Source organism: Phyllostomus discolor, chromosome 7 (assembly GCF_004126475.2).
Source record: "Phyllostomus discolor isolate MPI-MPIP mPhyDis1 chromosome 7, mPhyDis1.pri.v3, whole genome shotgun sequence".
In the NCBI taxonomy this organism is placed as follows: Eukaryota; Metazoa; Chordata; class Mammalia; order Chiroptera; family Phyllostomidae; genus Phyllostomus; species Phyllostomus discolor.
In genome coordinates, this window is record NC_040909.2 from 8896458 (window position 1) to 8923202 (window position 26745).

Here is a 26745-nt window from a genome sequence, read left to right on the forward strand (position 1 = left end):
CTCTCGGTTCCGAGACGATGCTCCAACCCACTGAGCCGCATCAGCCAGGGCAGGGACCAGAATGTTCTTTACTGGGTTCCTGGAACCACTGGGTCACCTGTCTGCTGCTCGGGAAGTCGACGGTTCATGTTCTGTGCCTTTATTATGGCGTCTTTAAATTTCAGTCAAGTTGAGAGAAAAGAGAGAATTCTAGCCTGACTGGGATGTAAGAAAGCAACCAAGAAAAAGAGGCCATGATTTAGGAAGAACGGACCAGACAACAACGGGTGGGGTGAAGGGAGAGAGCCAGGAAAAGCCAAGTTTGGAAGAAACCAGGTCCCTTCCTGGGTTCCCTGGGAAGGGACTGTGTAAACATGCACACAGCCGTCCGCTCCCACCTCGTTCAGGGCAGTTTCCCTCAAAAGCTCTCTCCTCGGAGAATCCGATATTTTACCCAACCATGGAAACAGAGCCCCACAATAAAAGCTCTGGGCAGTCTGTTCTGCAGTCTGTCCATCCGCCACCCGAATCTAATATCCACGGAGCATGTACAGTTCTGCGTGCAGGGTGGCAGGGGGTGGGCGGGAGGAAAACACACACCAACAAGGCGCCAACCTCCCCGGGCTTTGGTGGGACAGGAGGTAAAACAGGAGTCAGCTCACCGAGGGCTACGGAGAGAGACAGGACCGGCGGGGCAAGGGCCCCAAACCCGAGGGAGAGTTAACCTGCCAGAAAACCCCTCCTCAGCCTGGAAGTCCGAATGGGAAACAGGCCGGGCCCGGGCTAGACACTAAGACTCCGGGGGAAACCATATAAAAAAAAAACAAACAACAAAAAAAAACGCTACTCCCAGCCCAGAGAGAAACGTTTTTTCAGATCACAGATGCTGAAAGCCGCCAGGAGAATGATGGATACACTGACCCAGAGCCTGCAGAACCACGCGGGCCACTTAGGAACTCCGGCATGCTCTCACGAGACCACAGTAGCATGCACTCTCACAGGCCGGAAAAACAACATGTCAGTGACACCTTCCCAATATCTGCGGTTCCTGCGGAATCCAGTTCCTGCTACAGTCCTTCCAAGCAGGAGGACAAAGGACGACAGGTGCAGGGAGATGGGAAAGAAAGGACCCATCTGTCTCACCAGCTGGGCTCAGGAGCCTTCAGCTCGAACCCAGATCCAAGCTGCACAAGGACTACCCCACCCGGCCTGCTGGTGCCACCAGCAGCCCTGCCGCCCTCGGGGAGGGGGGGGAGACAGGGGCATCAGGATGCAGCAGCACGCACCATGGGAAACAGGCCCAGCGAGTGGTAGCGCCTCGACGTGGTGTTGGGCATGGCCTTGTTCCGCAGGTTCTTGAGCTCCTCCTGCGCCTCGTGCAGCATCTCCATGCACTCTGCGTACTTGTCCTCCAGCTCGCGCAGCTGCAGGGGGCCGGGAGACACCTCGTGAGCACTGGGGACACGCCCTCCAACCCGCACAGCCAGACCCAGGACCCTCCCAGAGGCCCCGGCTCCCCTAGGCCTGAAGCCAAACACCTGAGGGTCCTCAAGGTTCGGTTATCCTTTCTCGTGGAGCACCACCTGCAGCCCAAGAAATCTCCTAAACCACTAACCAGGGGCACCTGAGATGAGAAAAACCCCTTCCACCCAGTGCAAGAGCAAATCGCAACGCCCTCGTCTCCAGGGTGCCTTTGAATGGGCCCCCTTCACTGGGCATGCTCTGTGTCACCTGTTCCTGGACCGTTTATCGAGAGCCCGTGAGCACACCTGGGCTGGTGTAGCGCCTGGGCTTCCGGCCGCTCACAACTAGCAACCGCATTGGTGGGAATCAGCTTCAGAGCAAAAACGGCACTCGGTTCACTATCAGAATGGTTGTTGAGGGGAACACGCCCCATAGCCCAGAGGCTGATGCCCCACCTCCACGCAACCAGCTTCAGGGGCCCCAGTGAAACGAGGGGGAGCCCCTTACCTCGGCCGTGAGCTGCCGCTGGGCATCCTTGGCAGCCCCCAGGTGCTGGACGAGTTCTTCATTTTCCACCGCGCACTGCAATGGGGCAGGGGGAGTCAGCTGCTCTTCCAGGATACATACAGAAGTCTAACTCCCCCCCCAGTGCCCTGACCTGTTAGGGTCCTACGACACTTGTACAATGACTCTTATACTAGAGGATATTCTCACCCTTTATATAATTTTGAAGGCAGGCAGCTGTTCCCACACCCATATTCACTCTCCAGGGCCCACTCCACCCCCAGCCCCACGGTCACAGCCGCTCTCCGGAAGGATTTCACCTCCCGCTTCTAGGGCAGGTCTAACATGGAAAACCAGGTGGGTTTTGGCTGCTCCGTCTTGGATCCAAAGGGGATTCTGTTCTGCAGCAGAACATAACCAGCACGGAACATAAAAACAGGTGCTGGACTAGATGGTTCATAAGCTAAATTCCAAAACTCGGGATCGATAGCACCTTTCTTCGTGAATTCAATCATTTGGAAGGTTACTCTTAGGAGACAGGTGGTGGTAAACAGTCTATCGTTGCGTCTGCCAAGCTCTGTCTTGCAAAGGGGCAGCCGCTCCTCAGACGTGAACCTGAAGAGCATGCTTTCTGCCCCGCCCCCCCTCTGATCTCAGAAGGGCCCCTCCCGTGTCAGCCAGGGAAGCAAGGGCCTTACGGCTTTGGCCTTCTTCTGCAGGTCCACAATTTGAGAGAGCAGGTGCGTGATTTCCTCCTGCTGGCGGGCAGCATCTTCGGTCTTCTTGGCCAGCTCCTCGGAGATGCTCGCGATCTGCACGTTGGCGTCCCCTTTGACCAGGAAACAACAACCACAAGACTCAGTCCGAGAGCCCCCCACGGAGACCCGGGGGGAACGGTTTCTTTGTGCTCTGCACCAGGAAGAGCACCTCTGTTACAAGACGAGGGCGGGGCTGGGGGACGGACGAAAAGGACATAAAAAGAAGGAGCTCAGAGGAACTGTTTGCTCTACGGTGAAGCGGAGCGGAACGGCCTCCTCTGGGCTCCGGCTGTCCTGAGAAGGAACCTGACCCCCTGCTGTGGCTCTGGGGGGGGTCTGGGGGGCTCAGTGGGAGGGCCTGCCCCACTGGCCAAGGCTGCCTCCCCAGAGAAAAGCAGGCAGCCTTCCGGAGCCAGCCGGGAGGTGCCACGCCAGCACAAAGGTGCGTCTGGCCCACACCTGCTCTCCACCCATGGACAAATCCCCATCATCAACAGGAACTCCTGCTGGGCCTGCCCTAGAAACGAACTACCTCGGAGCACAAGACCATTCCCTCGGGTGTTTTCAACCCATCTTCAGAGCCACGAATCACTTTACTAGACCATCGGACGCAGGGTATGTCTCATTGACTTAGTATTTTGCTGAAACTCAAAATGCTCTGTGCGCCTCTTTGTCTAATCTTAACTGGTCAACGCGTGCTGGAGAGGGGGAGAAGGCCTCTCGCCACCACTTTCACAGAGCAAGTGCAGGGAGCAGTGTTTCCACATCTTTCAAAATAGGACTCTGTCCAGGCAGTAAGTCCAATATTCTAGTAGAAAGCACAATTAAAATTAAATACCCATCTCAGCAAGAAACTGACCAACCTACGACTGACAGCCTGGCCCCCAGATTCTCACAGATTGGGGCGAGGGGTCCCCACAAGGTCAGGGAGACAGCACTTTGTCGGGCATGTGGGTCTGCCTGGTCCTCATGATGCCCGAGTACAGAGAGGGGACAGGAGGGGGCGGGGGCCAGGGACATACTCAGCTCCTTCACGCAGTCATTGACCAGCTGCTGCTCCTTCTCTTCGTAGGTGATGGTCTCTGTCTTCAGCTGGCAGGCCTGTGGACAAGGCCAAGGTCAGAGGCCCCGTATTCATACCTGGACTGGTGGGGTCCAGTCACCACCCCATGCACCCTCAAACACTGAAAAGTCAACCTGAATCCCCTGCTCAGCGAGTGAATCTCAGTACCTCAAAGCTGGAAAACGGACCACTAGAGGGCACCACACAAAGCCATGTACCCTGGAGCCCCGCACCTGCTTAGCTAGCCTCGTGTCCAATCTTGTCTTCTGTCTCCCTATTCCTCTGTGTCTGTCCCCGCTCCCAGCCTGAACCCCTCTGTGACCCCAACAGTGCCTAGGACCCAGTTCTGCCTACCATGGCCATTCTAAGGATAACCACAATGAGAATGGCTAACAAATTCACCTACGATGTGCTGGACACTGTCCTATGAAGCTGAGTTAGGTTAAGTTAAACCTGTTGCAACCATCAGAGCAAAAGCAAAGCACAATATGAAAGCATTAAGATTCAGAGACCCAAGGGCTATCCCAGGGCTCTGCAGAGCTTGCTCTGGGTTCAAAAGGTGGGAAGATAGAGATCAAAGGGCCCAGCTGGACAGAGTGTCTGAGCCCTCAGGTTGTGACCCCAGGGAGACATTACCCTCCTGAGAGCCGAGGTGTGGCAGCCAGCCCCGGCTGGGATCAGATTCCCCGGCTTGCTTTCGGGGAAGACTCTGGAGGAGGGACCCTGGCTGTGCGCCCAGGACCGGAGTGGTTGTTACCTGGGGCAGACGCTGGGAGGGGCGGCACCGGACTCAGAATGCAGAGCCCCGGGCCACCGCCTTGCCTCGGCCACTGGCTGGCAGAGGAAGCTCGAACGACCCATTGGTCAACAAGGGGCTGGTAGAGGTGTGGTGAGGTCCGAGGGAGCACGGTCCTGTCCTCGTGCCTAACAGTGTCCTGGGAAGCCCTTCCATCATGTGGGCAAGTTCAAGGTGGGCATCAGTCCACACTTGACAAGCGAGGGCCTGAGAGACAGGGCCGCCCCACACCTCCGGCTGGAGCGCACAAACGGACCGACACTGAAGACTCTAAAACGCACTACATGTGTGTGCATGGGTGTTGCTAGGGAGGGGCAGTGCATCAGGAGAAATGACTCGGCCTCTGGAGTCACAGAGACTCGCACGTCCTGGCTGTGTCATTCACGAACACACGAGACCTTGGGAACTGCAAACAGCCAACCACCCGGTCCGGTTTTCCCATTGGAAATGAGACTCCAAGTCACCACGCTTCCAGCCTCGTGACGACTTTAAAAAAATAACGCAGGCCAAGTACCCAGCACATGGGCCGGCCAATCAGAGGGACTCCAAAGCCTGAGTTCTCTCATGTTGCCTCGGCTCAACCTCGCCCGCTGTCTAAGACATGCCTCCCAGTGCGCGGCTCCTGTGTCCTCGGGTCTGGTTTCCTGTCCCCCGCGGTGACAGCAACATGAGGCCCTCACACCAGGCCTCCGAGTCGGGTGGGTCGGAGCTGGAGAACCCCATGGCGGGAGCTTTGCCCTCACTGTGAAGGCGGGTGGGCGGCCGCCCTTGGCGGCCTGCCACTGCTGCACGACTCACCCGCTGGCCCGCCCAGCCCGGGCCGTGTGGGCCACCCTGGGCAGCAACACCCAGCACGGCCATGAGGCCACAGGGCAGCGGCGAGCCCAGGTTCGGGTGGTCCTTCCGGCCTTTGAGAATGCCACTGTGACCACGGCTGTGCTCCCCAGGGAAGGCGGCCAGGGCCGCCACCCTCCCGGAAGGGGCAGGGGCAGAGTGCGGACTTCACCTCGGATCGAAGTACGACGTTCTCTTCCTCGAGGTCCTTCAGCTTCTTGTGAAGAGAGTCCAGGTGAAAGTAGTTCTGGACGGAGGAGGATGACTCGTTCCTCTTCAACCTGCGGGCAAAGTCCGGGCACTTTCTAGGGGGGGAGCCCCACACCCGCGGCGAACCACCCTCCCCACCCCACCCCTGCCCCCGGTATAGCTCGGGTCGCCAGGGAGGATGCCTCCGGGAGAGCCACGAGCCCCGCGGGCGAGACGAGGACCCGCCACGCTGCTCCCCCGCCCCCGGGGCAGCGCATCTGCCGACGCACGGGCTCGCTCCCACTTCAGACCCGCGTCCCAGCCCTCGCCCCCAATCTGCAGTTGCCAGGCTTCAGGGGAATCAGCTCTATTTGGAGCCTCCACAATTCTGGAAATGCTTCCATGTGCCAACAACTATTTTAAATACATGCATGAACTCACTTAACGTATTGAAATACGTGGCGGGGGGGACCCCAAAATAGCCAGAATGGTCTTCTGGAGGGCGGGCCCCCTGTAGCACGGGCTTCCCCCGCCAGGTGAGTATTCTAGGAGCCCATCTGTGTCCGCCCACCAGCTGGCGCTGTCTGAGAGGCTGTGTGTGGCTTCGGTGAATTTTTTTTTTTTTTAAGATTCAGCGCATTTGCCAATTTTGTGCTGGGTGATTTATGCCCATACCGCGCTGAGTGAGGATTCAGCAGCTTTTGGCCAGAAACAGCATGACCCCTGCCCTTCCTGGTCATCTAATCCCACCCCAAGGGACCTTCTGATTCTCCAGGTGAAGAGAGTCCTCCAGGGGAAACGTTTTGCTGACGTGGACGAGGTGAAACAAAAGGTGGCAGAAACACTACAAGCCATCAAAGTTGATGCATTCAACCACTGTTCTGAGCAGTGGAAAAAACGTCTTGGTAGGTACATTGCATCCGATGGAGAGGACTTTGAAAGTGATTGACGTTTAAACGTGTAAGAATAAATATACAACTTTTATAAATTAATTTCAGGGTTTTTGGGGGGTCCCCCCTCATCCGTGTATTAGCTGGTTGAACTAAGTGCTGTTATTACCCCCAGTTTGCAAATGAGGAAGCAAGCACAGAGGGGTGAAGCCACTTGGCCAGGGGCACACAGCTGGTAAGCCACGGAGCCGAGAACCGAACTCAGGCCATCGGGCTCCGGTGTTCACAGCGTTGCTAACGCGAGGCTCCGCCGACTCTCAGAGAAGCGCCCACCCACACCTCCGGTCCCCCAGGCCCCGCCACAGCGCCTCTGGCTCCAGGACCCTGTGGCTCTTCTACCAGCGGAGCCCGCCCTACCACCCACCGACAGCCAGGCCGAGTCGGTCTACACTCACAAACGAGCAAGGAGACCCCCTAAGAGGAAAACGGGAAACCTGTCCTCCCACGTCCCACTGGAGCAGTGAGCTCAGTCCGTGCGAGGCCCTGGGGAGCCCTGGCCTGGAGCAGGCGGGGCGCAGGGGGCCTGCACCACTCGGGGAGGCCACCCGCCCTGCCTGGGCAACTCCGGGGCAGGGACAGCGGCCAGCCTGTGCCCCCCACCCCCCCACACACACCCCCCCGGGGACTCACGGGGTGGAGCACAGGGACTCGGGCTCGCTCTCTTCCGCGGCGCTGGTATAGAACTGCAGCAGCTCATCCTTCATGGACAGCTCATGCCGGAGCTGGGACACCTGCAGGGACAGAGCCAGGGGACCGTCACTCACGCCCCACACGGGACAATGTCCCCCCACTGGCGCTCAGGCCCCTACTGCTCAGTGACAGCATTTTAAAAATTCCTCATTCAGCCCTGGCTGGCGTAGCTCAGTGGATTGAGCGCAGGCTGCGAACCAAAGTGTCGCAGGTTCGATTCCCAGTCAGGGCACATGCCTGGGTTGCAGGCCATGACCCCCGGCAACCGCACATTGATGTTTCTCTCTCTCTCTCTCTATCTCCCTCCCTTCCTCTCTAAAAATAAATAAAATCTTTAAAAAAAAATTTCCTCATTCAACATGAAAGCCTGTAACGGATGTGGGCTATTCAGAGAAAACACACAGTTGAGCGCCATCCCGTTTAAGAAAAATACAATGAATTACTTTTTTTTTTTTTGACGAAAATGCCTCCACCTAAATTTGTAATTTTTACTTTGGTGCAGGGAAGAAATGAGAGGAGACTAGAAAGTTCTAGAATGGTGTTTGGGGGCACAAGATAGCATATGGGCTTTGCCAGTAGCTGGGCCCATGACCAGAGAAATGGATCATGTTACCCAAGGCAAGACGAGGCCATTAGCTTCTGCCAGAACCAAGTCCCGCCTGGAACCGGGGCTCTGGGTGGGCGAGCTCTGGGTGGACAGCCCTCACTCTCACACCTGGAAAACCTCACAGTCCCTCCCTGTGACTGCTGCCCCTGGCAGGGCTCCTGCCCACCCGACTCAGGGACCCCTGCTCGTTGTTGCATCAGCTGGCCTGCACTTTTGCCAAGAGCATCCTTCTGAGCCCATGTGATGTCTGGACTCTCGGAGGAAAGGGAGGGCGGCTGGTCCAGCATACTCAGGCCTCATGGGACTGGGCACTGTGCACCCACCAACTCAGTGAGGCCTGTTCACCCCTGTGGTGGCCCCGTCCCCATGGCAGGGAGGAGACACAGTGACCGGGAGCTGCAGGAGGGCCACGTGCTGCGTCCAGGTGGCCACCCAGAACAGGCAGCCCTGGACCAGGGAGGGACGAGTCAGCAGAGGGCCTTTCCGAGTGGGACCCAGTCCAGCATCTCTGACCACGCCTGTGGTCCCTCCGTCCAGCTCCTCACCTCCTCCCTGATGTGCTCCACCTGCTCCTCCAGCAGCTCGTTCCTCTCGGTGAGGGTCTTGTTCTTCTTCAACAACGACTGGCCAATCCGGGCAGCCAGTTCTAAATCCCGCTCTTTCTGTGAGAGGCAGAGGGAGAGCAGAGGCTGAAGAAAAAAATGCCTGGGCTTCCGGAAGGAGCCAATAGAGCTCCGTGCCCGGGGAGGAAGACAAAGGCATTCCGAAATCAGAAAGGGATGAGTAAGTGCCACCCATTCACCGGAACGGGACACCCATTCAGAGAGGTGCACACTCTGCCCACGTAAGGTGTGGGAGCTACGCTGGCCTCACGCAATGAAAGGAAACCTGAACATCCGATGAGAACAACAGGAAAAACCTGCTTCCAGAACATTTCCCTGCCACTGCTGCTGACATTGGAGTCGTCACCCGATAACCGGTCTCTCCAGAGAGACCTGAGGGCTGGCGATTGCACTGCCAGAGACCGGCCCGTGGAAACACTCCATGACCCGCCGCTGGGGGAGTGAACGATCCGGAAATTCTGAAGCGCTCCCGCAGCAAAGCCCAGAGCAGGCACGTGGAGGCAGCCTCGGCAGCACACACTCAGCCGGAATTTACGGAGTTCCTTCTATTTGCCTCATGTGAGCCAAAGATGTTCCGAGTCACTCCAACATGCAATACATTTCTCTTCCTTAACAGGAGGCTACTTAGGCTATATTTTTTTTAAAAAGCAAACTTTTAAAATGGAGAGAGAATGCATAAAATGACCCAACTTCAGAGCTGAAGATGCTTTCAAGACGCAGATGCACATTCTGTGCAGCCAATGACATCACTCGGAGCCGAGTAGAAGGAGGAAAATCTTTGGTGGCCTCTAGGGGGTCCAGCTGCCTCTATGGGAGGGAAGACGTCCCCTGACACTGGGGATGGTGGGGCGGCAGCATCACCCAGTGCAGACCTCCTGACCCTGCTGGGGGTGGGGGTGGGGGATGGACGCTGTTTACCACTGTGGTTAGAGTCAGCTGGCTCACTTTTAGGTGGGGGTTGGCAAGGGAAGGAGAATTCTGGGAAACGGAATTCGTTTAGAAGCCTATGCTAATTATTCTGCTCACTGGGTGTACAAAGCAGGCAAATGGGAACAGTTGTAGTTGTTAAGAAAAATAACATAAATGGAGCCACTTTAAAATGGAGCTGGAACACTCGTCCTGGAGGAAATGCCCCCCATGTCTTGTGCCTCAAACCTTCGAGACGCTGAAACGGGGCACGGCAGCCTTTGGGCTGAGCCTTGGGCGACTCCGTGTCCCAAAGAACTGTTGGCAAGTACAACCAGAAAGCCGATGTTAGGACTCCCGGACTGAAAATTAAAACCATCCTTTAGAATACACATCACTGCGCTGGCTTCTCGGCACCAGTGGAAACGCCTTCCTTCTACTGATGGAGTTGTTCCCGCCCCCTTTCCCATCATGCCCACCGCCTCTGTGTCCTCATTGGAGCACGGTTTGGGCTTCTGCTTCTATTGGTGCTTCTCGAATAGATATTCTTATATTTTTAAAATCTCAAATAAATGCTTGTTAGCTTTCACTTCGAAAAGGCCCCCCCTTTTTTTAGGTTAACATAGTTAAGTACAGAAAAAAAGCAAGCTGGGGAGGAGCCCAGCCTTCCAATCTGCTATTTATTAACTACGTGGCCTTGGTCAACGGCTTCCATCCACCAAGGGTCAGGTTCACTGTAGATGAGTTTCCTCCAAAGACAGGTTGCAACTCTCAGCAGGTGGAGAATCATGTTAGTGATGGCAACGGACATGCTGGTTTAAATGGACTTCCACCGCACAGAACCCAAATGCCGAAGTGCTTTCCATGCGCTAAGGGTGCTATGTCACATCTACACTTTTATTTCGGTGAGTACTGGGTCACCGCCTAACATGCTTTTCTTATGGCAGGTGCTGGCCGCCTGTCTACCTGCACCAGGTGAACTGTTCTACTTGGAAACTATGCAAGTTAGGGCTCTGATGGGACATCCTGGGCCCAGTTCCCTCTTCTGTCAGACGGAGGAGGGCAGGGGGGCAGACTAACAGAGAGAACTGTCAAAAAAAATCTTTTAGCTTTCTGATTCACTGACTTGTACGATTAAAAAAACCAAACAAACAAACATCAGCTGCTTTTACTTCTAACTCCTTTCCACCACCCAACAGCAGCATGCCCTCCCTTTGCTAATCAAGGCCTTCCCTGAGTTATTGGAGGTCGCAGCGTTGCTTGGGAAGACTCTGGATTTGAGAGGGACTTGGCCCTTCCTCCCGCACAGGTGATGGGCTCCCGGCCCCCTTGGTCTTCAACAGTGCTAAACCCCATAGTTGCTGTCACTCCGTTCCAGAAGCCGGCTGGGTATCACGCCAAGTGAGCCACAAACACCTCCAGCCCGTTCCCACAGCTTGTGCCTCCCCAGCACACCGGCCCGTGGGACGAAGGGGGCCCGAGAGACCTCCCACCCAAGCAAGATGCTCGTCTCTGTGTGGTTGTCCACGCCAGCGACGGCGCCTGCCAAGGAGGGGCCTATCTCGACGGCCCTTTACCACTCCTCGGACGTAGTGGCCATGCTTGTTCGGTACCTGGAGGAAAGGACCCAAAGGGACTGCGCGAGGGAGCTTGCGCACCCACCTGTCCCGGGGCCGACTTAAAGTCAGCAGGCACTCCAAGTGGCTTCAGCCAGCTGACGCAGGGCTAACACACAGTGAAAACTGCGACACCAAAGTCCATTTCCCTTTGGGAGTGTGGCCTCCGCCAAGCCCACTCGAGTCTACCCAATTTCACCACTGGATCAAGTTCTCAGACGGAGCGCCCAACAGGTGCTTCCATGCCCACTGGCTCGCTGCCCCACTGTTCTTGGTCTCCATCATGCAACGATGCAGGTTCATAACGGGTCACCCCAAGATGTGCCTCTGTGGTGTGCAGACTGTTTTGAGCTAAAGGCAACTCCTGCTGCTCCCTGAACTACCCAGAAGAACTCACGTTAGGGGCCTGGCCCGTAGTAAGAGGCGATGAGAGATAACCTCTCTTGACCTGTGTACAGGGCTGGACAAACTTCTACTTACTGAGCATCTGCTCCCCTTATCACCCTGCAGTGACCCTTTGCAGCCCCCAGGGCATGACCTCGTCCCTGGCTCAGGCTGCCTTATACGCACCCATGGTCTCTTTCTGTCTCTGAACCTCTCCTGCCTGTGGGGTCTCCGACTCTCTCCTGCATGTGGGGTTCCCATGCATACGTCTGTGTTCAACTTGGTAATTTCCTCTTGCTAATCTGCCTCGCGTCTGGTTGACCATCGGGCCAGCCAGAAGAGCCTTGGGGGTGGGGGAAATCCCCCTCACCTCCAGGCTGCTGAGTTCCAACAGCACAGTCATTTGCTGAGTCTTAGCCACAGTTTGCACGCAGATGCCACTGCAATCAGATCAAGCAAAAATGATCATAATGAAGACCAGCTGGGAAAGGCCGTGTCAGAGCAGGGAAAGGATGCTGAAGGCAGCCCGTGGCACACCAAGGGCAGAGCCCAAGGGGAACAGGAAACAGGAAGGGGGAGAAGAGCGAGTGGGCAAGTGGGCAGGGAGTTCAATCACCACGCCCCCTGCCCCTCTGCATTACACCCCCAACCTCACCCCTCCCTGCCCCACTGATGCCAATTTCTCACCTCCGCACCCCAAATCTAACCTTTATAGGAAAATTTAAAAAAAAACTCTGCTAGAATAAAAGGGGCGGAGGGGGCAAGACGTGATAATAAAAATATTTATGGATGAAATGAGAAAACTAAACAAAAGTTACCGTGGCGTCTCTGGCTTTTCTTTACTAAGGTGACGGGCTGGCTGGGTCTCTCTTGGAGAATGACAGGAATGAAAAAACTCCCGTTTCTTACAACCAGCAACAGCTGATGGACGTTTACTTCTGAATCCAGGAACACGGCTAGGCAGTGACCCCCGGGCTCGACTACAGTGGGAACAAAAGACTACAGAGGAACAACTCAGGCCCTTGGAAATAAGCCACTAAAAGGACGAGAAGGGTGGCCGCCACGTGGAGCGCGCTCTGACTCTGCTCACTCCCGCTTCACAGACACGCTTTGTTTAAAAAGCCTGTGACTCGAGTCTCGGCCCCTTCACCCAACGAACGCACCCCCTGGGGCTGGAGAGCAGCCGGCCTCCCACACGCAGCAGCGAACTCCTCTCATTCACCAATTTTAGGATAAGAAGTGTGACTAAGGGCCCTCGGAATAACCCTCTCCGTCACTGGGGAGGAGGCAAGCCTTGCCCAAAGGTACATTCCCGACAGCAGCAAGCCAGGGCAAGCTGCTGAATCCTCTTTCCCCCCCAACCCAGAAGGGAACTCCATGCTGCACACCGGCCGTGCCATGGCCTCCTGTGCAAATGCCCCCAGCGCCTCCCCTGCACGGGGCAGGCGTGCAAACCAAAGCAAACGATCGTGATCGGAGGAAGTGGAACCGAAGCCTCCCGGCACAACTGTCCCGCGCTGTGCCCATGAGACATTAACCAGGAAACCCGCCTCTTCCTAAGAAAGGCAGTGACTCAGATGCGATTCTTATCAGGACAAGGAGAAGAATGGCACGTACAAAACCCAGACACACACACGGGCCACGGTCCCAATGAGTCACTGAAAGAAAACCAAGGTGGCACAACACAGAGCCACCTGAAAAACCGCCCCACCAGTACTCTTCTCAGTAACTCCATTATTTGAAAAGACAACAGCACACTCTTTATGCTTTGACACACGTTGAAGAAACTAGCTTGGGGCGAAGTGAGCTATTTTTAACCAGCATCTGCACAAAGGGCTGGATCCCTCGGCTCCTCGGGAAGACCTCTCCACCAGTTGGAGCACAGCTGACACCACCACCTGTGGAGGTGTCACCCCGCGCTGCCATCTCAAACTCTGCAAAAGCCTCACAGAGGCAGCTCCCATGAAAAACATAACCCGGGTTCTGTTTCGAAAGTGAACACGGTCCACTGACCATCAACTGACCGCTTCCCCAAGACCAATACGCACGGCAACACACACCACAGCCACAGCAATGGCCACATGCACTGCAGGTGGGGACCGGGGCTGGCGAGCGGCCGTGCCATTGTGGGCACCTTCTGCAGTCCAGACCCAGGTCCCTTCTCTGCAGCATGGGGACGTGGTGGCATCGACCTCTGAGAACTACCGTAGAACCAATGAGATGACACCTGGACAACACAGAGCTCGTGGGAAAATGTCCCCCTCAATAACAAGATGACCACAGAGGCAGAACTTATCCGAGGCCCATTATCTCCACAGCTAAAGGGTCAACTTGAAGCGGCTGTTCCCTTCCCTCAAAACACTTACCTCCTCAAGAAGCCGAGTAACAGCATCAATGTCATTATATGTCTTAGTCATCTGGCCAACTCTTTCAGCACATAAAACTGCAAGAAACGAAAATGACAATGAATCAGACAAGAAACGGCAGGTGCTGGCGAGCGTGCCGAGGAGAGGGAACCCTGGTGCACCGCTGGTGGGCACGGAAATCGGTGCGGCCAGTACGGGAAACAGCACGCAGGTTCCCCAGGAAATGAAGACTACAACTACTATAGGACTTAGCAATCCATTTTCTGGGTATCTACCCCGAAAAATTTGAAAACACTTATTCAAAAACATGTATGCACCCCTATGTTCACTGCAGCATTATTTAGAGTGGCCAAGACATGGAAACGACCTAAGTGTCCTTCGATAGATGACTGAATAAAGAGGGGGTGTACATATATACAGTGGAACCTACTCAGCCATAAAAAGATAAAATATCTTCCATTTGTGACAACATACATGGATCTTCAGAGTATTATACTAAGTCAAATAGTCTACAGGGGTGTCCAACCTTTTGGCATCTCTGGCCCACACTGGAAGGAGAAGAGTTGCCTTGGGCCATGCATTAAATACACAAACACTAACAAAAACTGATGAGCAAAAAAAAAAATAAAGGTTTTAAGTAAATTTACAATTTTGTGTTGGGGCGTATTCATAGCCGTCCCGGGCCGCATGCAACCCTCGGGCCACAGGCTGGACACCTCTACATGACTGACACATGTGACTTCACTCTTGTGTGAAATACAAAACAAAAAGCTACCAGTGAACACACAAAGCAAGCAAACGCACAGATGCAGACAACAGAGTGGTGGTCACCAGAGGGGGAGGGAGCAGGGGGAGGACGAAGAGGGTGCAGGGGTGAGATGCACGGGGGGCGGAAGGAGGCTGGACTTCCGGAAGTGAGCACACAATCGAGTATACAGAATTTGTGTTATAAAGCTGTAACACCTGAAACTGATGTCATGTTACTAACCACTACTATCCCAGTAAATTTAATTTTTAAAAAACGACAATGGAATGCCCAGTGCCACAAACCTGCCAAACAAATGACCCCTCTCACAAAGATGCTGCAAGACTGTGCCCACACATTAGCCACAAAGGGTCGCTGGTCTGGCCAAGTCCAACCCACACTCAGCACCACTGGGTTTCAGTTCCCAGTTCCGGGGAAGAGCCGGAGCTCTGAGGGGATGGGAGGGGAACTCCATTCCCGGCAACGCCCTTGTGTGTCAGTACTCAGAGGTGGTGCTGGGGACAAGGCAGCGGAGCAGACAGGGATCTGGCCTCATACAAATTCCGTGCACCAAAATGGGTCCGTGGCTCAGCCCCCAAAATCGTCAGAAAGTCTGACGGGATCTCGACCTCACTAACCAGACACCCAGCCACACGGACAGAGCGCCATCCTTCAGAAAGCAGCTACTGGTATAATTATCAAGCAACCGTCCTAGCTGGTCATTTTATAACGGCACAGCCCCCTCTCCTCACACGGGCTACGTTCTAGGGCTAGGCAACCAGCTTCCACACCACGAAAACCAGGGTGACAAGAGTTTTTCAGTCCAAGCCAGAAACCTCCACTATTACTGTGACACACGTAATAGAGAAATCCTCATGCTCTCTGGCTCTACCTTAATTCTAGCCTGCATTTCTCCATGGCTCTCAGGAGAAGAGCCCCTGCTATGGATCAGCAGGGCTCAGTGGCCCAGGGAACTCAGAGATCTAGGGATTCCACAGTCTTCCTGCACCCCTGTGGGTGCCTAGGTGTCACTCAACTGTGGCTCCGCCCACTCTCCCTTCCCTCCTTGTAAGAGAAGAGCACCTGAATTCTGGGCGTACTTAAGATGGATTTGCAGAAACTTAAAGGCAACTCTCATCTTCTTGAGCTGAAGCCCTCTTGGTCTACAAACCTTTCCTTACTCCAAACTATGACGTTTTGAATACTGGCCTTTGTGAGCCATCAGGAAGATGAACCGGAACTGGTAGAACACACATGTGTGCACACGCATGTGCACTCATGCATCGATATTTCATTACAAGTAAATAGGATGTACTGTGCTTACACGAGGCCGCAGGCAGGCCCCTTTAAAGGACTGCATGGCTTTGTTCTCCTTTCCATGGGAGAAAACCCTTGTGCAACGAAAAGATACTTTAGTCTGCTAAAAAAAAAGAAAGCCTCAGGGTTGTTTTATTTTAAATCAATGGCAAGGAATTGATTTGCAGTTCAGCAAATACCAAGAAGGCAGTGTGGGCTTTATTCAGGGAGGAAGGAATAAATGCAAATGGATTTAGGGCTAAAGTATAAAACTTTTTGAAACCTGACACTTTTGGGCTAAATAATAACTCCTTAGTAACTCTTCTTAGCTAAGATTCTAGAGAGTTCGGCTTTGGCAATGACCCACATTCAGTAACAGCCCATGCTAGGCATTTGGGAACTGAAGTGTATTACGGCAAGCTGCAAGTGAAATGCAATAGGTCTCTAAATATTTGATTAAACGCAAGTAGAGATCATCCTAGGGAAGGAGCTCAGAGAAATCGGATCTGTTGGAATGATTTTCTAGCCCAAGAAGGTGACCTAAAATCTGGTTCCAAATCTGAAACCCAACCAGCACAGAACCCAGGGAGCCAGGAGAGGGAGCTCCTCCTCCCGGTCTCTCCCCCGCCCAGCACTGTGTCCCCACCTTGTATGGCGGGAACCCCAGTGTCTGCTGCAGGGAGTGTCTCAGGGCTGCCGGGTCAGGGAAGGCAAGGGGGATTTCCAAGGGTTGCTTTAAACCAGAGCTGAATTTGATGGAGATGGAGTCCAGCTCAAATTGCTGTAAATAGTGCATCAGCTCGAGGTCACTAGAAATCCTTACGTGAAGATTCCTATGCTGTGGACAGGAATTGGGTTTCAAGCTGCACAGCCGCCACGTTCTGCAACAGAGCAGATAAGACGCTGGGGCCCCCTCGGCCAGCCGGCCGGGAGGTCGGCATCCGAACACCCCTTTTGTCCGTGCGGCCGAAACGGACCAGTACGGTCACCCAAGGCTCATCTCTCTGTGCTGACACCTGCACTGTGACCGAGGGCCTGCCGCTGTCCACCCTGCTCTCAAAGGACCGAGGCCTCCGCTGTCCAGGGAGAAAAGAAAACCGCTACATTGCAACGCACCGGCTCTACATCACCCTAATGTAAGAGAGCGTGATTCAGAGCTGCTTTTCTCCGGGACTCTGTTCATCAGAAATTACACCTACCTTTTTCAAGCTCATTTTTTCACGTAAGAAATGACGTGACGACCAGGGTCCTGACACTGACACAGTCCCTGAATCTTACTCAAGCTTCCCCAGCTTCCTAGGCGTGTCCATGCGTATGTTCAGGTGTGTGAATACTAAGCCCTATACAATTTCATCACCTATGGAGGTTTGTGTATCCGCCACCACAAGGATCCCTCGTGGTGCCCTTTTATAAAGTGAGTTATAAAAAACCTTAACATATTTTAAGAATTGAGCCCCCCAAAACAGACACTTGGACCAGCGGTTTTTTCCCAGCATCCACCAGTCAGGCACACTGTCAGCACGCACGCAGTGTCAGTCAGGAGGCTGGGCGTGCCCTTGCAAGTTCAATCAGGACTGTAGAGGGATGTAGGGACCCCCCCCATCACCCCTGGAAGTCCCACGGCCTCGGACCGAGCTCAGCCGTGGAAGTCAGCGGCACCAATGAGAAACTACGTTGGCTCTGAGCTATGAAAGGATGTGCATTATTATTCTAGGTAAGCTTTTAAAAACACATACTATGAAAATTGGGGGAGGGGCAATGTACGGAATTGTAACACACAGAAAAAAACAAGGATGGCTGCAAAATATTGCCATTGGGATAGGATTACAAATTTTCACTCCTTTTTTGTGCTTACAAAACTTTTTGGTGGTGAGCACGCACTGATGGGGAACAAATTACTTAACCTGTTTCCCTAGAAAATACAGAACCGACGACAATATCAGGTCCTGGGGTCCTCCCTGAGGTCACCTTTCGGAGGAAGTGGTGGCAGCAGCAGCTGCAGCGGCAGCCCCCTCCCGAGCACTCGCACTCCTCTCGGCGGATTACCTCATTGCGTCCTCGGAGCACTAAACACCGCAGGCCAGGCGCTCGCTCCAACCCCACTTCACACGTGGGAAACGCTGGCCCAGAGTGGTTGAATAACTCGCCCAGTGTCACAGAGCTCCCAGTGGTGAGTTTCAAAATAAGGAGAGGCTCCCAGCAGGGGCAGCAGATAACACTGATGGGGTCCCTCATTGTCGGGGGGGCGGGGGGTTAATCCCCCTAGTTAGGGCAAGGCGCTGGGCAAGGCGCTGATATGAGGACTACCCAAAAAGGTGTCAAAAAAAAAAGTAAAACGACAGACCGCAACCTCCATAACTTAATATGGAAAAAAAAATAGGGTCTAAGTCGTAGGGAAAGCGTGACACGCCCACTGCGGGAAAGCAGGCACGCGGACACGGAGCACACGTCTGGCACCAAACCAGCATGAAAAACATTCAGCATCGTGCCCCAGGCTCTGTGCTGGGACACCCAGGACGGGACACCCGCCCTCCTGGGTGCGCAGAAAACAGGCAGCCCAGGCGCCTGTCCGGTGGGTGTTCCAGAGGGCAGTGCCCGCATGAGAGTGGTCGTCCAGGAAACACTCTGGCTACAGTGCAGAGAAACGGGGGGCGGGGCGGTCAGGGTCAAGGCTGTCCTGACCCTGGATTGGCTGGCGGTGGGGTGGAGAGAGGTGGTCCCTTCCCTAGAGTGAAGATGTAAGGCCGGGTGGGAGGTAGATCAAACAGTGTAGGATCTGGGCTTCTCACTGGGACAGAGGGGACACTGAGCCCATTTCTTGGGTCTAGGGTCCCAATGCGAGACAAGCATGGGAGACCTAAGGAAAGACACAAGATGGGGCTGTCCCGGCGCCGTCACTGCATGGGGATAGCCGCTGAGGTCGCCGTGGGACAACGTGCCAGGCACAGGGCTGTCCCCACACAGCGGCAGGAGCCCCACCTGGCAGGAACGCCCCCACCCTCTGGGGCCAAAGGTGCTAAATCGGGGTTCAGAAGACTCTCCTTCGAGACGAGAAGAGAATCCAGTGCTCATCCTTGAGATGGCAGGCGGAATCGTGAGGGGCCCTGGGCTGGCCGGCCAGGGAAAGGGCCACCGGTGATTGGCAGTCACAGCTCACTGGGGTGACAGGTGAGGGCTCAGCTCCGCAGGGGGCCTTTCGTCTGCAGATCAGTCATGTGACTTTATGTGGATTAGACTATGCCCCAAACGATGTTGAGAATAAATGCTGGCATCCCTTTCCCAGCTCCTGCTCACAGACACGTAAGCCCAGAAATCCAGAATATCCACAGTGGGCAGGCCCTGAATCCAAAGGAGTCTGGCCTGTGGGACGCTCAGGGGTGACTGGAACTGAGGCCCAACAGAAACTCCCATAGGGAGGGAAACACCTGGTGGGGGGGAGGGGATCAGATCGGATGTGGGCATCGAATGAGCCCTGGGGCCAGGGTGGGCAGCAGGCAGGCCGAGCAGGGCAGAGCACAGAGCACGGGCGGACAGGGTGGTCAGAGGCAGAACCCACGAGCCCTGGCTGGCCGGCGGAGACAGGGGGTGCTCCATCCAGCACAGCGACCTGGCCTTCCTAGGAACCTGTCGTCTTCTCGCCTGATCAGGCTTGACAGGCCCCTTGATGTTTTGGTCTGAGAAACAGAGTGAAGAAACTCAGTCAAGCTGGTGGGTTACTAAAATGAAGTAGGTGGAGGCATGAGGAAACGATTCTATTGTTTTAACTGGGAAGGTCAACTCTTGAACTTTCCGACCCTGTGCCAATGCCCGGATGGGCATCAGACTGCCACGCATCCTTCCGATTCACCCCGAGGGCTGGAGGAAAGAACATGCAGGTATCCAGACCACCTGACACCCATCATCCAGACCTCGGGGTTCACCATCTCAGGCCAACCCAGAGGCTAAGAATGCGGGACTGATTCTTCTCAAGAATGTGCTCCTTCCTCTAAGAACTCTTCGCTTCGCTTCCTTCTGCAGAGCACTGCGGGTGCTGCCCAGCTGTGTGTCCCGTGTGTGGGCCCTAAGACCCTGGAATAAACTCCCGACTCCGGGTGAGCCCGCTCGGCAGGCCTTTCGGTCCTCCTCAAGGAACTAACCACTCACAGGCTCGCCGCTCCCCCACGCACCCGGCTCTGGTGAGAAGTGGTGAGAACAGGAAGCTCTCATCGCTGCTTCACCTGATTTTCGTAACATTTCTCCCGTGCCGGTTTCCTAGCTCTTTGGGGGAAATGAGTGAATAAATATTCTACGCACATATATGTGTGTATACATGTGTGTATATGCACATGTATGTATACATGTGTCGGTATGTATATATACATACCACCCGTACCTGGCCCCAGCCGACCTTGCTCGCCTCCTCCCCCGCCACCTCTGCCCGGTTCCCACCACAGCGTGTCCACACCCAGTGGTGCTGCTCTCGGGGGTCTGGCCTGGCGCTGTGGGTGCCGCTATTTCCTTCTGTGGGGGACTGTCTCCCACGTCTCCACCTGGGGAGTCCCTGCTCTGCCCCAGGGCCCAGCAGGAAGAGGGGGCCTCCACGGAGCAGCCCCCACCCAAGACTCACCCCCTCTGTCCCCTGTTGTAACACCGGTGCCTGTCACAGTCAGCCTGCCCTGGGCACACACCTAGCTGACCTCTGGCTGGGGCCGACTGGGCCAAGCACTTTTGGGGGGACGTCTTCCAACAGGTGTCTTGGCCCAACTGCACAGAAGCAGTGCCCGCCTGTCTTGACCAGACACAGCCCGGGTGGGTGAGACATGTGTGGCCCCTTGCTTGGTGGCAGGGAGAGTCAGAAGTCACAGACTTTGAAAGTCTCCTAGGTGCCTGCCCTACAGAAATAACAATATATGCCCACACAGAAGCCTACATGCAAATGTTTATGGCGGCATTACTCACTGTGGCCAGGAAGTGGAAACAGCCCAATGACTCGCGGGTGCTGAGTGAATGCACCAACTGTGGGATGGCCACCCCGTGGAGTGCCAAAGAGAGGATGAAGCACTGATACACGCTGCTGCACCACGGGCGAACCTCAAACCTGTGCTCAGAAGCCAGGCACAAACACTGTGTATTGTGTGAGGCCATCCTTATAAAGTGTCCCGTCTAGGCGAGTCAGACAGACAGGACGAGGGTCGGCGGCTGCCTGGGACTGGGGATGGGAAGGGGATGAACGGTAAACAGGCGACCCCCGCGGGAGGACGGGAGTACAGATGTTCTAAAACTGAATGGGGGGGGGAGGGGGATGGTGGCCCAGCTCAGCAAATTCACAGAACACCATGAAAATGCCCACCTAAAATGCGCAGCTGTGACAGTGTGTAAATCACACCCTAGCATTTTCAGTGACCGAACAACACGCAAACAAGCGCCCCTGAATGACGACACACACCCTGCATCAACACAGCCACATCCCCACGCGTGGCGGTGGGAAAGCACCCTTTCGGCACCCCAGCCCTTGCCCAGCGGCGTGTCCTCAGGAGGGAGACATGACTGGCGAGGGAGAGCAAACCACCCATTCAGAGGCCAGCGCTGACACAGCACACGGGAGTCTGCCCCACAGAGACGAGACGACCTTTAATCAGGTAGATTTCATTAGAATTTGCTCAGATGGCAGAACAGGGTCAGGACGGAGCCGTAAGAAAACCAAGGGCCCGCGCTCTCCAGTGTTTGAGAAGATTTGACTTTGAACTCTCCCCCCACAGGCACGATGCGCTCCTAACCTTCGCCCAAGTTAGGGTCACCTCTCGGAGGTTCAGCCAAGTCCCTCGCTTAGCTGTTGTCCTTCGATATCTACAGAATAACTCAGACTTGGCCCGGTAGCACAAGCGACCCACTAAGACCCATAAGACCCATATAACTTGGTTAAAAAATAACAACAAACAAACTACAACTATTTGATTGAGCTCTTGAAGTGGGTACAGGAGTAGGGCGAGGGCTACTGAGCAAAACTGGCTACCGTCACAACGAACCTACTTCTTACCAGTGTCCCTTTGTCCCCTCCCACCTGGGTGGTATTAAGTCGCATGAACCTAGCGGAGTCTTATTTTGGGCCCAAAGCATAGGTGATTAAAAAAAGGGGGGGAAGATTTTGTTTTACCCCCAGGCGAGTCTTGGCAAGGGAAGGCTTCCCTCTGACCAGCACCCCAGGGAGGGGTGGAAACCTGAGGCCCTGCCGTGTATCTCATCACCCCAAGAGGAGCAGTTGTCCTCAAGAGTCCTGAGACACAAAGGGGCGAGCTCAAGTTCGATGTGACACAGACAGGGGAGGAGGCAGAAAGCCGCTGGGGAAGAAGCTGTACTAACCAGAAAGGCACCACCTGATAAGCAGCCGTGGTCTGAAGCCAGAGGCCAGCAGGCAGACTGTGGCTGCTGCACCTCTCCGGGGAAAGGCGCCGACTTATCACGGTGGCCGCTGGGACGGCCTCTGGGACAGCACGGTGGCAGAGGCCAGCCCCGGGGCCAGCCCACTGCGAAGAGCAGCCTGTGCAGCCCTCGCCAGCATCTTGTGGGGGCCGGTCTGTGCACTGGGAGATGGGAGAGAGGTGTCACATGCCAAGAGAAGTGACCTGACAACACAGCTCAGGCTACATTTCACTGCTCATCAGCATCCGTAACTGAAATGTCAGTGTATTTTACCGGCTCCCCTTCCCTTGCCAAGGCAGGCTGAGGGCAGGCCCCAAAGCAAGTGGTTGGAGAAGCAGGGAAGAAGAAACGCCAGCGGCTACCCTGGGGTGTTTCACAAATATTACTTCGCTTAAACCCCAGAACAACCCCCCGGTACAAACATGATCCCCTCGGAACACATCAGACAGGGAGAGAGGCCAGATGGCTTGTCCAAGGTCAGGCAAGACATAAGCATGGACTTGAACCTGGTCTGTTAGACGCCGTCATTCTCCCTGCCCCAGACTGGAACACTCAGTGTTGATCTCTGGTGGCCAGCGAGGGCCTGCGGGTGACAACCCGAGGACTCTTTCTGGACCACTCACCACGTGCTGGCCCTCTGCTAACTGCTGGGTGTCTGTCATTAGCACTCGCCCTGTGAGGAAAGTATCAGTCTTGTCCATATTTTAGACCCAAAGGAAGTGCCCGAGGTCACAGAGATACTAGGGAAGGGCCCTACCAGTCCCATCTGTTGGACCCTAAGCTGATGCTCCTAACTGCTGAGTGAGTCCATGAACCCCACCCGCAGGGGAATTCTTGGCGTATCAGAGAGGTAAGGCACGCGCATAAATCAGCAGCATTCAGAGGAGCTGGCAGGGGCGAGCAGTGCAGTGGGGGAGTGGCAGAAGGCTGGGAGTGGCAGGGGGTCAGGGGACAGCTGCCAGAAGTGGGCACAGCAGCAAGGAGTCTCCAGATACACAGAACATGGGTGAGGTCACCATGGACACGAACAACAAAAGTCCAGGCCGGACCCAGGTCATAAACGCCATCAGCAAAGAGACCTTTAGACCGGCGCTGGGGGCAGCACTGAAGGGCAGTCCTGATAAGCCCGGTCAGCTCCCTCCTCACCTGTGACCCTAGGGGACAGAGCGCTGCACGGCACCCGTGTGTGCTGCCGGCCACGCTGTCAACACAGACACCGGGGAGGCCCCTGGCTCCCTGTCTGGGGTGGCCATTCCCACTCCACGGGACCAGAGGCATCACAACCACCCCCAGGACTCAGCCCACCCAAATGCAGCCACACTCAAGGCAGCCCGGGGCTTCCCTTGGCACTGCAGTGCTGCTGCTCACACTTGGCCTTGGAACCGGCCGGAGATGGTGCACGGCCCGGCAGGGTGGAGCCACCAGGCTCTGGGTGCCCACGGCCAACAGGCACTTTTTCCACCTCTGCTTCCCCTGATAACGTGGGGCAAGTCCTCAACACCCCAGAACCACCCTTTGTGCGCAAGGCTGGCTGCTGCTGCCTCTCCCGCCAGCAGCCACCTCGAAGGACTGGACTCGCTCTCTTGGGCAGCCTGCGCGCTTAGAAAGCCCGAAGCTGCCGATCACGGCACCGAGGCCACCCCAGGGCCCTTCCCCAGTCCTGCCGGGAACAGAGGGACTGAACTTGCCATTGAGTGACAGCCTCAGAAGCATCCGGGTGAGGGGAAAAAAAAAAAATCACAGAATCACGAAGTCGGGCTTTTCCACGGGCACTCCCGAGAGAAAGCGAGGTAATCTGCCACGCAGCAAACCGCAGGGACCGACGACAAAACTTCGCTCTTTGCCGGCGTTTTGCTGGCACCAGGGCTGCTGCTGGGACACAGAGGCAGGTGACCTACAGTTTCAGTCCCGGAAGCCCAGCGCGACCTCCCCCCGGGCAAAGGGGACCTGAGTCCTGCCTCTGCAAGTCTTCCTTAAAAACAAACACCAAGCCGGAGAGCCAGCGAGAGCTAGATATTTTCTGTCCCTGAAGGTTAAATGCCTGGAGGGGAAGAAAGGGACTCGACCAGCTTAGAGCCCGGGAGTGGCAGCAGGCGCCCCCAAGGCAGGGAGAGGGGCCTGCTTTTCGCCCACAGCTGCGGGACTCTGGGACCCGGAGGGGGACACACTGCCTGAGCCTCAGTTGCTCTGGCTGCAAATGGGGTTTTCGGCTTGATCTCCGAGGCAGTTTCTAGAAGACTCAGTGGGGGACATTAAATGGTGCCTCTCACCCGCACGGGGTGGCTGGGACAAAACAGGTTGTCCCCCCCCGTGTCTGCAGCTACCAGGGCAACCCAACGCCAATTCTGTCCTTCGGTTTCCGACCAAAAGCGCCTCCTTGAAACCAGTTCGCGTAGACACCACGTGAGCCACCAGAAAGAAGCGTGGAAGGCGCACACCCTGCACACGTTTTCCCGGTTCCCAGAGCACTTCCGTCCCACACGGGACCTGCTTCCCCTGAACGCCGGGCGAGGGAGGGGCGGCGGTGGCGGGAAAACGGGTTGCTCTGGATACGGGACAGGTTCCCAGCGAGACTGGCCACGGAGCCCAGCCCGCCCCCACCGGACCCTGCCTTCCTGATCTGCCCCGCAGGCTTCCTTCAGGCTAGAGAAAAGTAAGCACGACCTGCTTTGCTTTGTTTTTTTGTTTTTTTTTTCTTAAAGTGACTCTCCCATAAGCATTATTAACACTTCAGCTCCAGGACAGCGAAAAATATTTTATTGGAGAAAGGAGGGCAACAAGATGGAAACAAACAAGGGAGAAGGGGGGAAACGTAGGTCTGTCATAAGGTGGCACACACACAGAGGGGGGTCTGCCCCCCGGAACGTGATCACGGACACCCTGGTGCCTAGGGGATGTGGACCCGCACAAGACAGTGTGCGCTGGAACCGGCCGGAGGGCGAGTTACAGCCTGGGGTGCCGGGCCCCATCCCGGAGTGTCGGGCTCCGCAGGTCTGGGGTGGGGGGGCCCAGGAGGGTGCATTCCTAGCACGGCTCTGGGTGACACGGATGCCACTGGTGGGACCCCCGTTTGAGAACTGCCAGCCAGGCGGGGTAACCGCAGAGGGCTGAAGCCGCTGCCTCGCCGGGTGACTTCGGAGGGGCTGCTGAGCTGAGTTTCCTCTTAGAAACCCATGAAGTGGGAGTCGTCACAGCCCTAGACCTCGTGTGGCCGTCTGCAGGCGTAAGTGCTCGAATCCACACGGGGACTCGGGACGGGGCCTGGCGCACAGTGAGTGCGCGGTGGACGCTGGCTGTCCCTGTTGTCGTCCTCTGCCTCCTAGTTTTTTTTTCTTTTTTAAATTAAACATGTACAGATATGTGGAATATACGCAGCGCAAAATTCTTTCTCTTGACTAGGATACACGATGCTGCTCCCGGAACTGGGACCTGTAATTCAGAACCCTAAGGTGCAATGATCGGTTTTTTAAGAAGCATCTTATTATCCTTGAAGGCAGCAGCGCCTCTCATGCTTCCGTGTGCACGAGAATCCCCTCAAGTGCCTGTTAAAACGCAGGTTCTGCCCTGACTGGTGTGGCTCAGTGGGTTGGAGCATTGTCTCATGAACCAAAGGGTTGCAGGTTCGATTCCCAGTCAGGGCACAGGCTTGGGTAGCAGGTCCCGTCGCTGGTCAGGGCACATGCGAGAGACAACCTATTGATGTTTCTCTCCCCCCTTTCTCCCTTCCCCTCTAAAAATAAGTAAATAAAATCTTTTAAAAAATAAAATGCAGATCCTGACTCAGAGGGCCTGAGTGGGGCCCGAGAGTCTGCATTTCCAGCAAGCTCCCGGGCAATGAGGGTCCGCTTTGAGGGGCTGCAGGTCGGTTCACCCGACTTCAAGGGGCACCAGCTGATCCGCGAGATCTGGGCTGGCCCCGCTCCCGCGAGAGCAGATGGGTGCCTTTCTCTGGAGCCCTTCCAGGAGCCCGGCAAATGCACAGTCCCCACCCGTCTGTCACTCCTGTCTGCTTCCATGGCTCCTCCATCTCCCTCGTGAGAAGGCCAGGCGGGGCGCCAGCCTGCCGGCAGCGTGGAGCCCCCTTGCCCTCCTCTGGCGGCTCCCGCTGTTTCTCTCCTTTCTCCAATCGCATATGCATAACTGTCCCGTGGGTGGAGCGCTAAAATTGTCCAGATACCTGCTTTTCATAGGGCCAATGATACCACAGTTTTCAAAGTAAAAGTTACACTGAGACATGAAAATGGGCCATCCCGGAGCAGAATTCTGACGAGGTATTCTGACCTAAAGAACATCTAGGCAGTCACCGTGTCAATACCTGGTTTCTCCCCCCAAGTCCCCTCCTCTGGGCGGTGGGTAAAAGCCCGACAACCCCAATGGGGGAAACCGACGCCCAGCACACGGGCGCATCTTGATTTAACTGACCCTCTTTCTCCTCTCCAACAAACAGCAGCGCCCGGGATACAGCCCGGGGGAGGGGCCCCCGGGGACCTCCGTTCAGCCCTTGCACTTTTCTATTTGAAATATTTCTAAGTTTGTTTGTTTTTTCCCAAATCAGTAGTTAATAATGCTTTAAGAG

At 55.5% G+C, this 26745-nt stretch overlaps 1 protein-coding gene across 9 annotated transcripts in view; it reads right to left on the reverse strand.

The window, feature by feature from the left end:
* TRAK1 (trafficking kinesin protein 1) overlaps positions 1–26745 on the reverse strand; it is a 102203-nt gene that overhangs the window by 24146 nt on the left and 51312 nt on the right. For 8 of the 9 annotated variants that reach the window (XM_028518119.2, XM_028518122.2, XM_036030479.1 and 5 more), the window contains 8 exons: positions 13730–13806; positions 8380–8496; positions 7168–7268; positions 5571–5679; positions 3728–3806; positions 2646–2776; positions 1951–2025; positions 1266–1403 (listed from right to left, as the gene is read on the reverse strand). In XM_028518119.2, the coding sequence (XP_028373920.1) occupies positions 1266–1403; positions 1951–2025; positions 2646–2776; positions 3728–3806; positions 5571–5679; positions 7168–7268; positions 8380–8496; positions 13730–13806 (827 nt within the window). Of the gene's footprint in view, positions 1–1265; positions 1404–1950; positions 2026–2645; positions 2777–3727; positions 3807–5570; positions 5680–7167; positions 7269–8379; positions 8497–13729; positions 13807–21349; positions 21356–24896; positions 24902–26745 lie in introns of those variants that run through there. The other variant, XM_036030478.1, reaches the window with a different exon arrangement.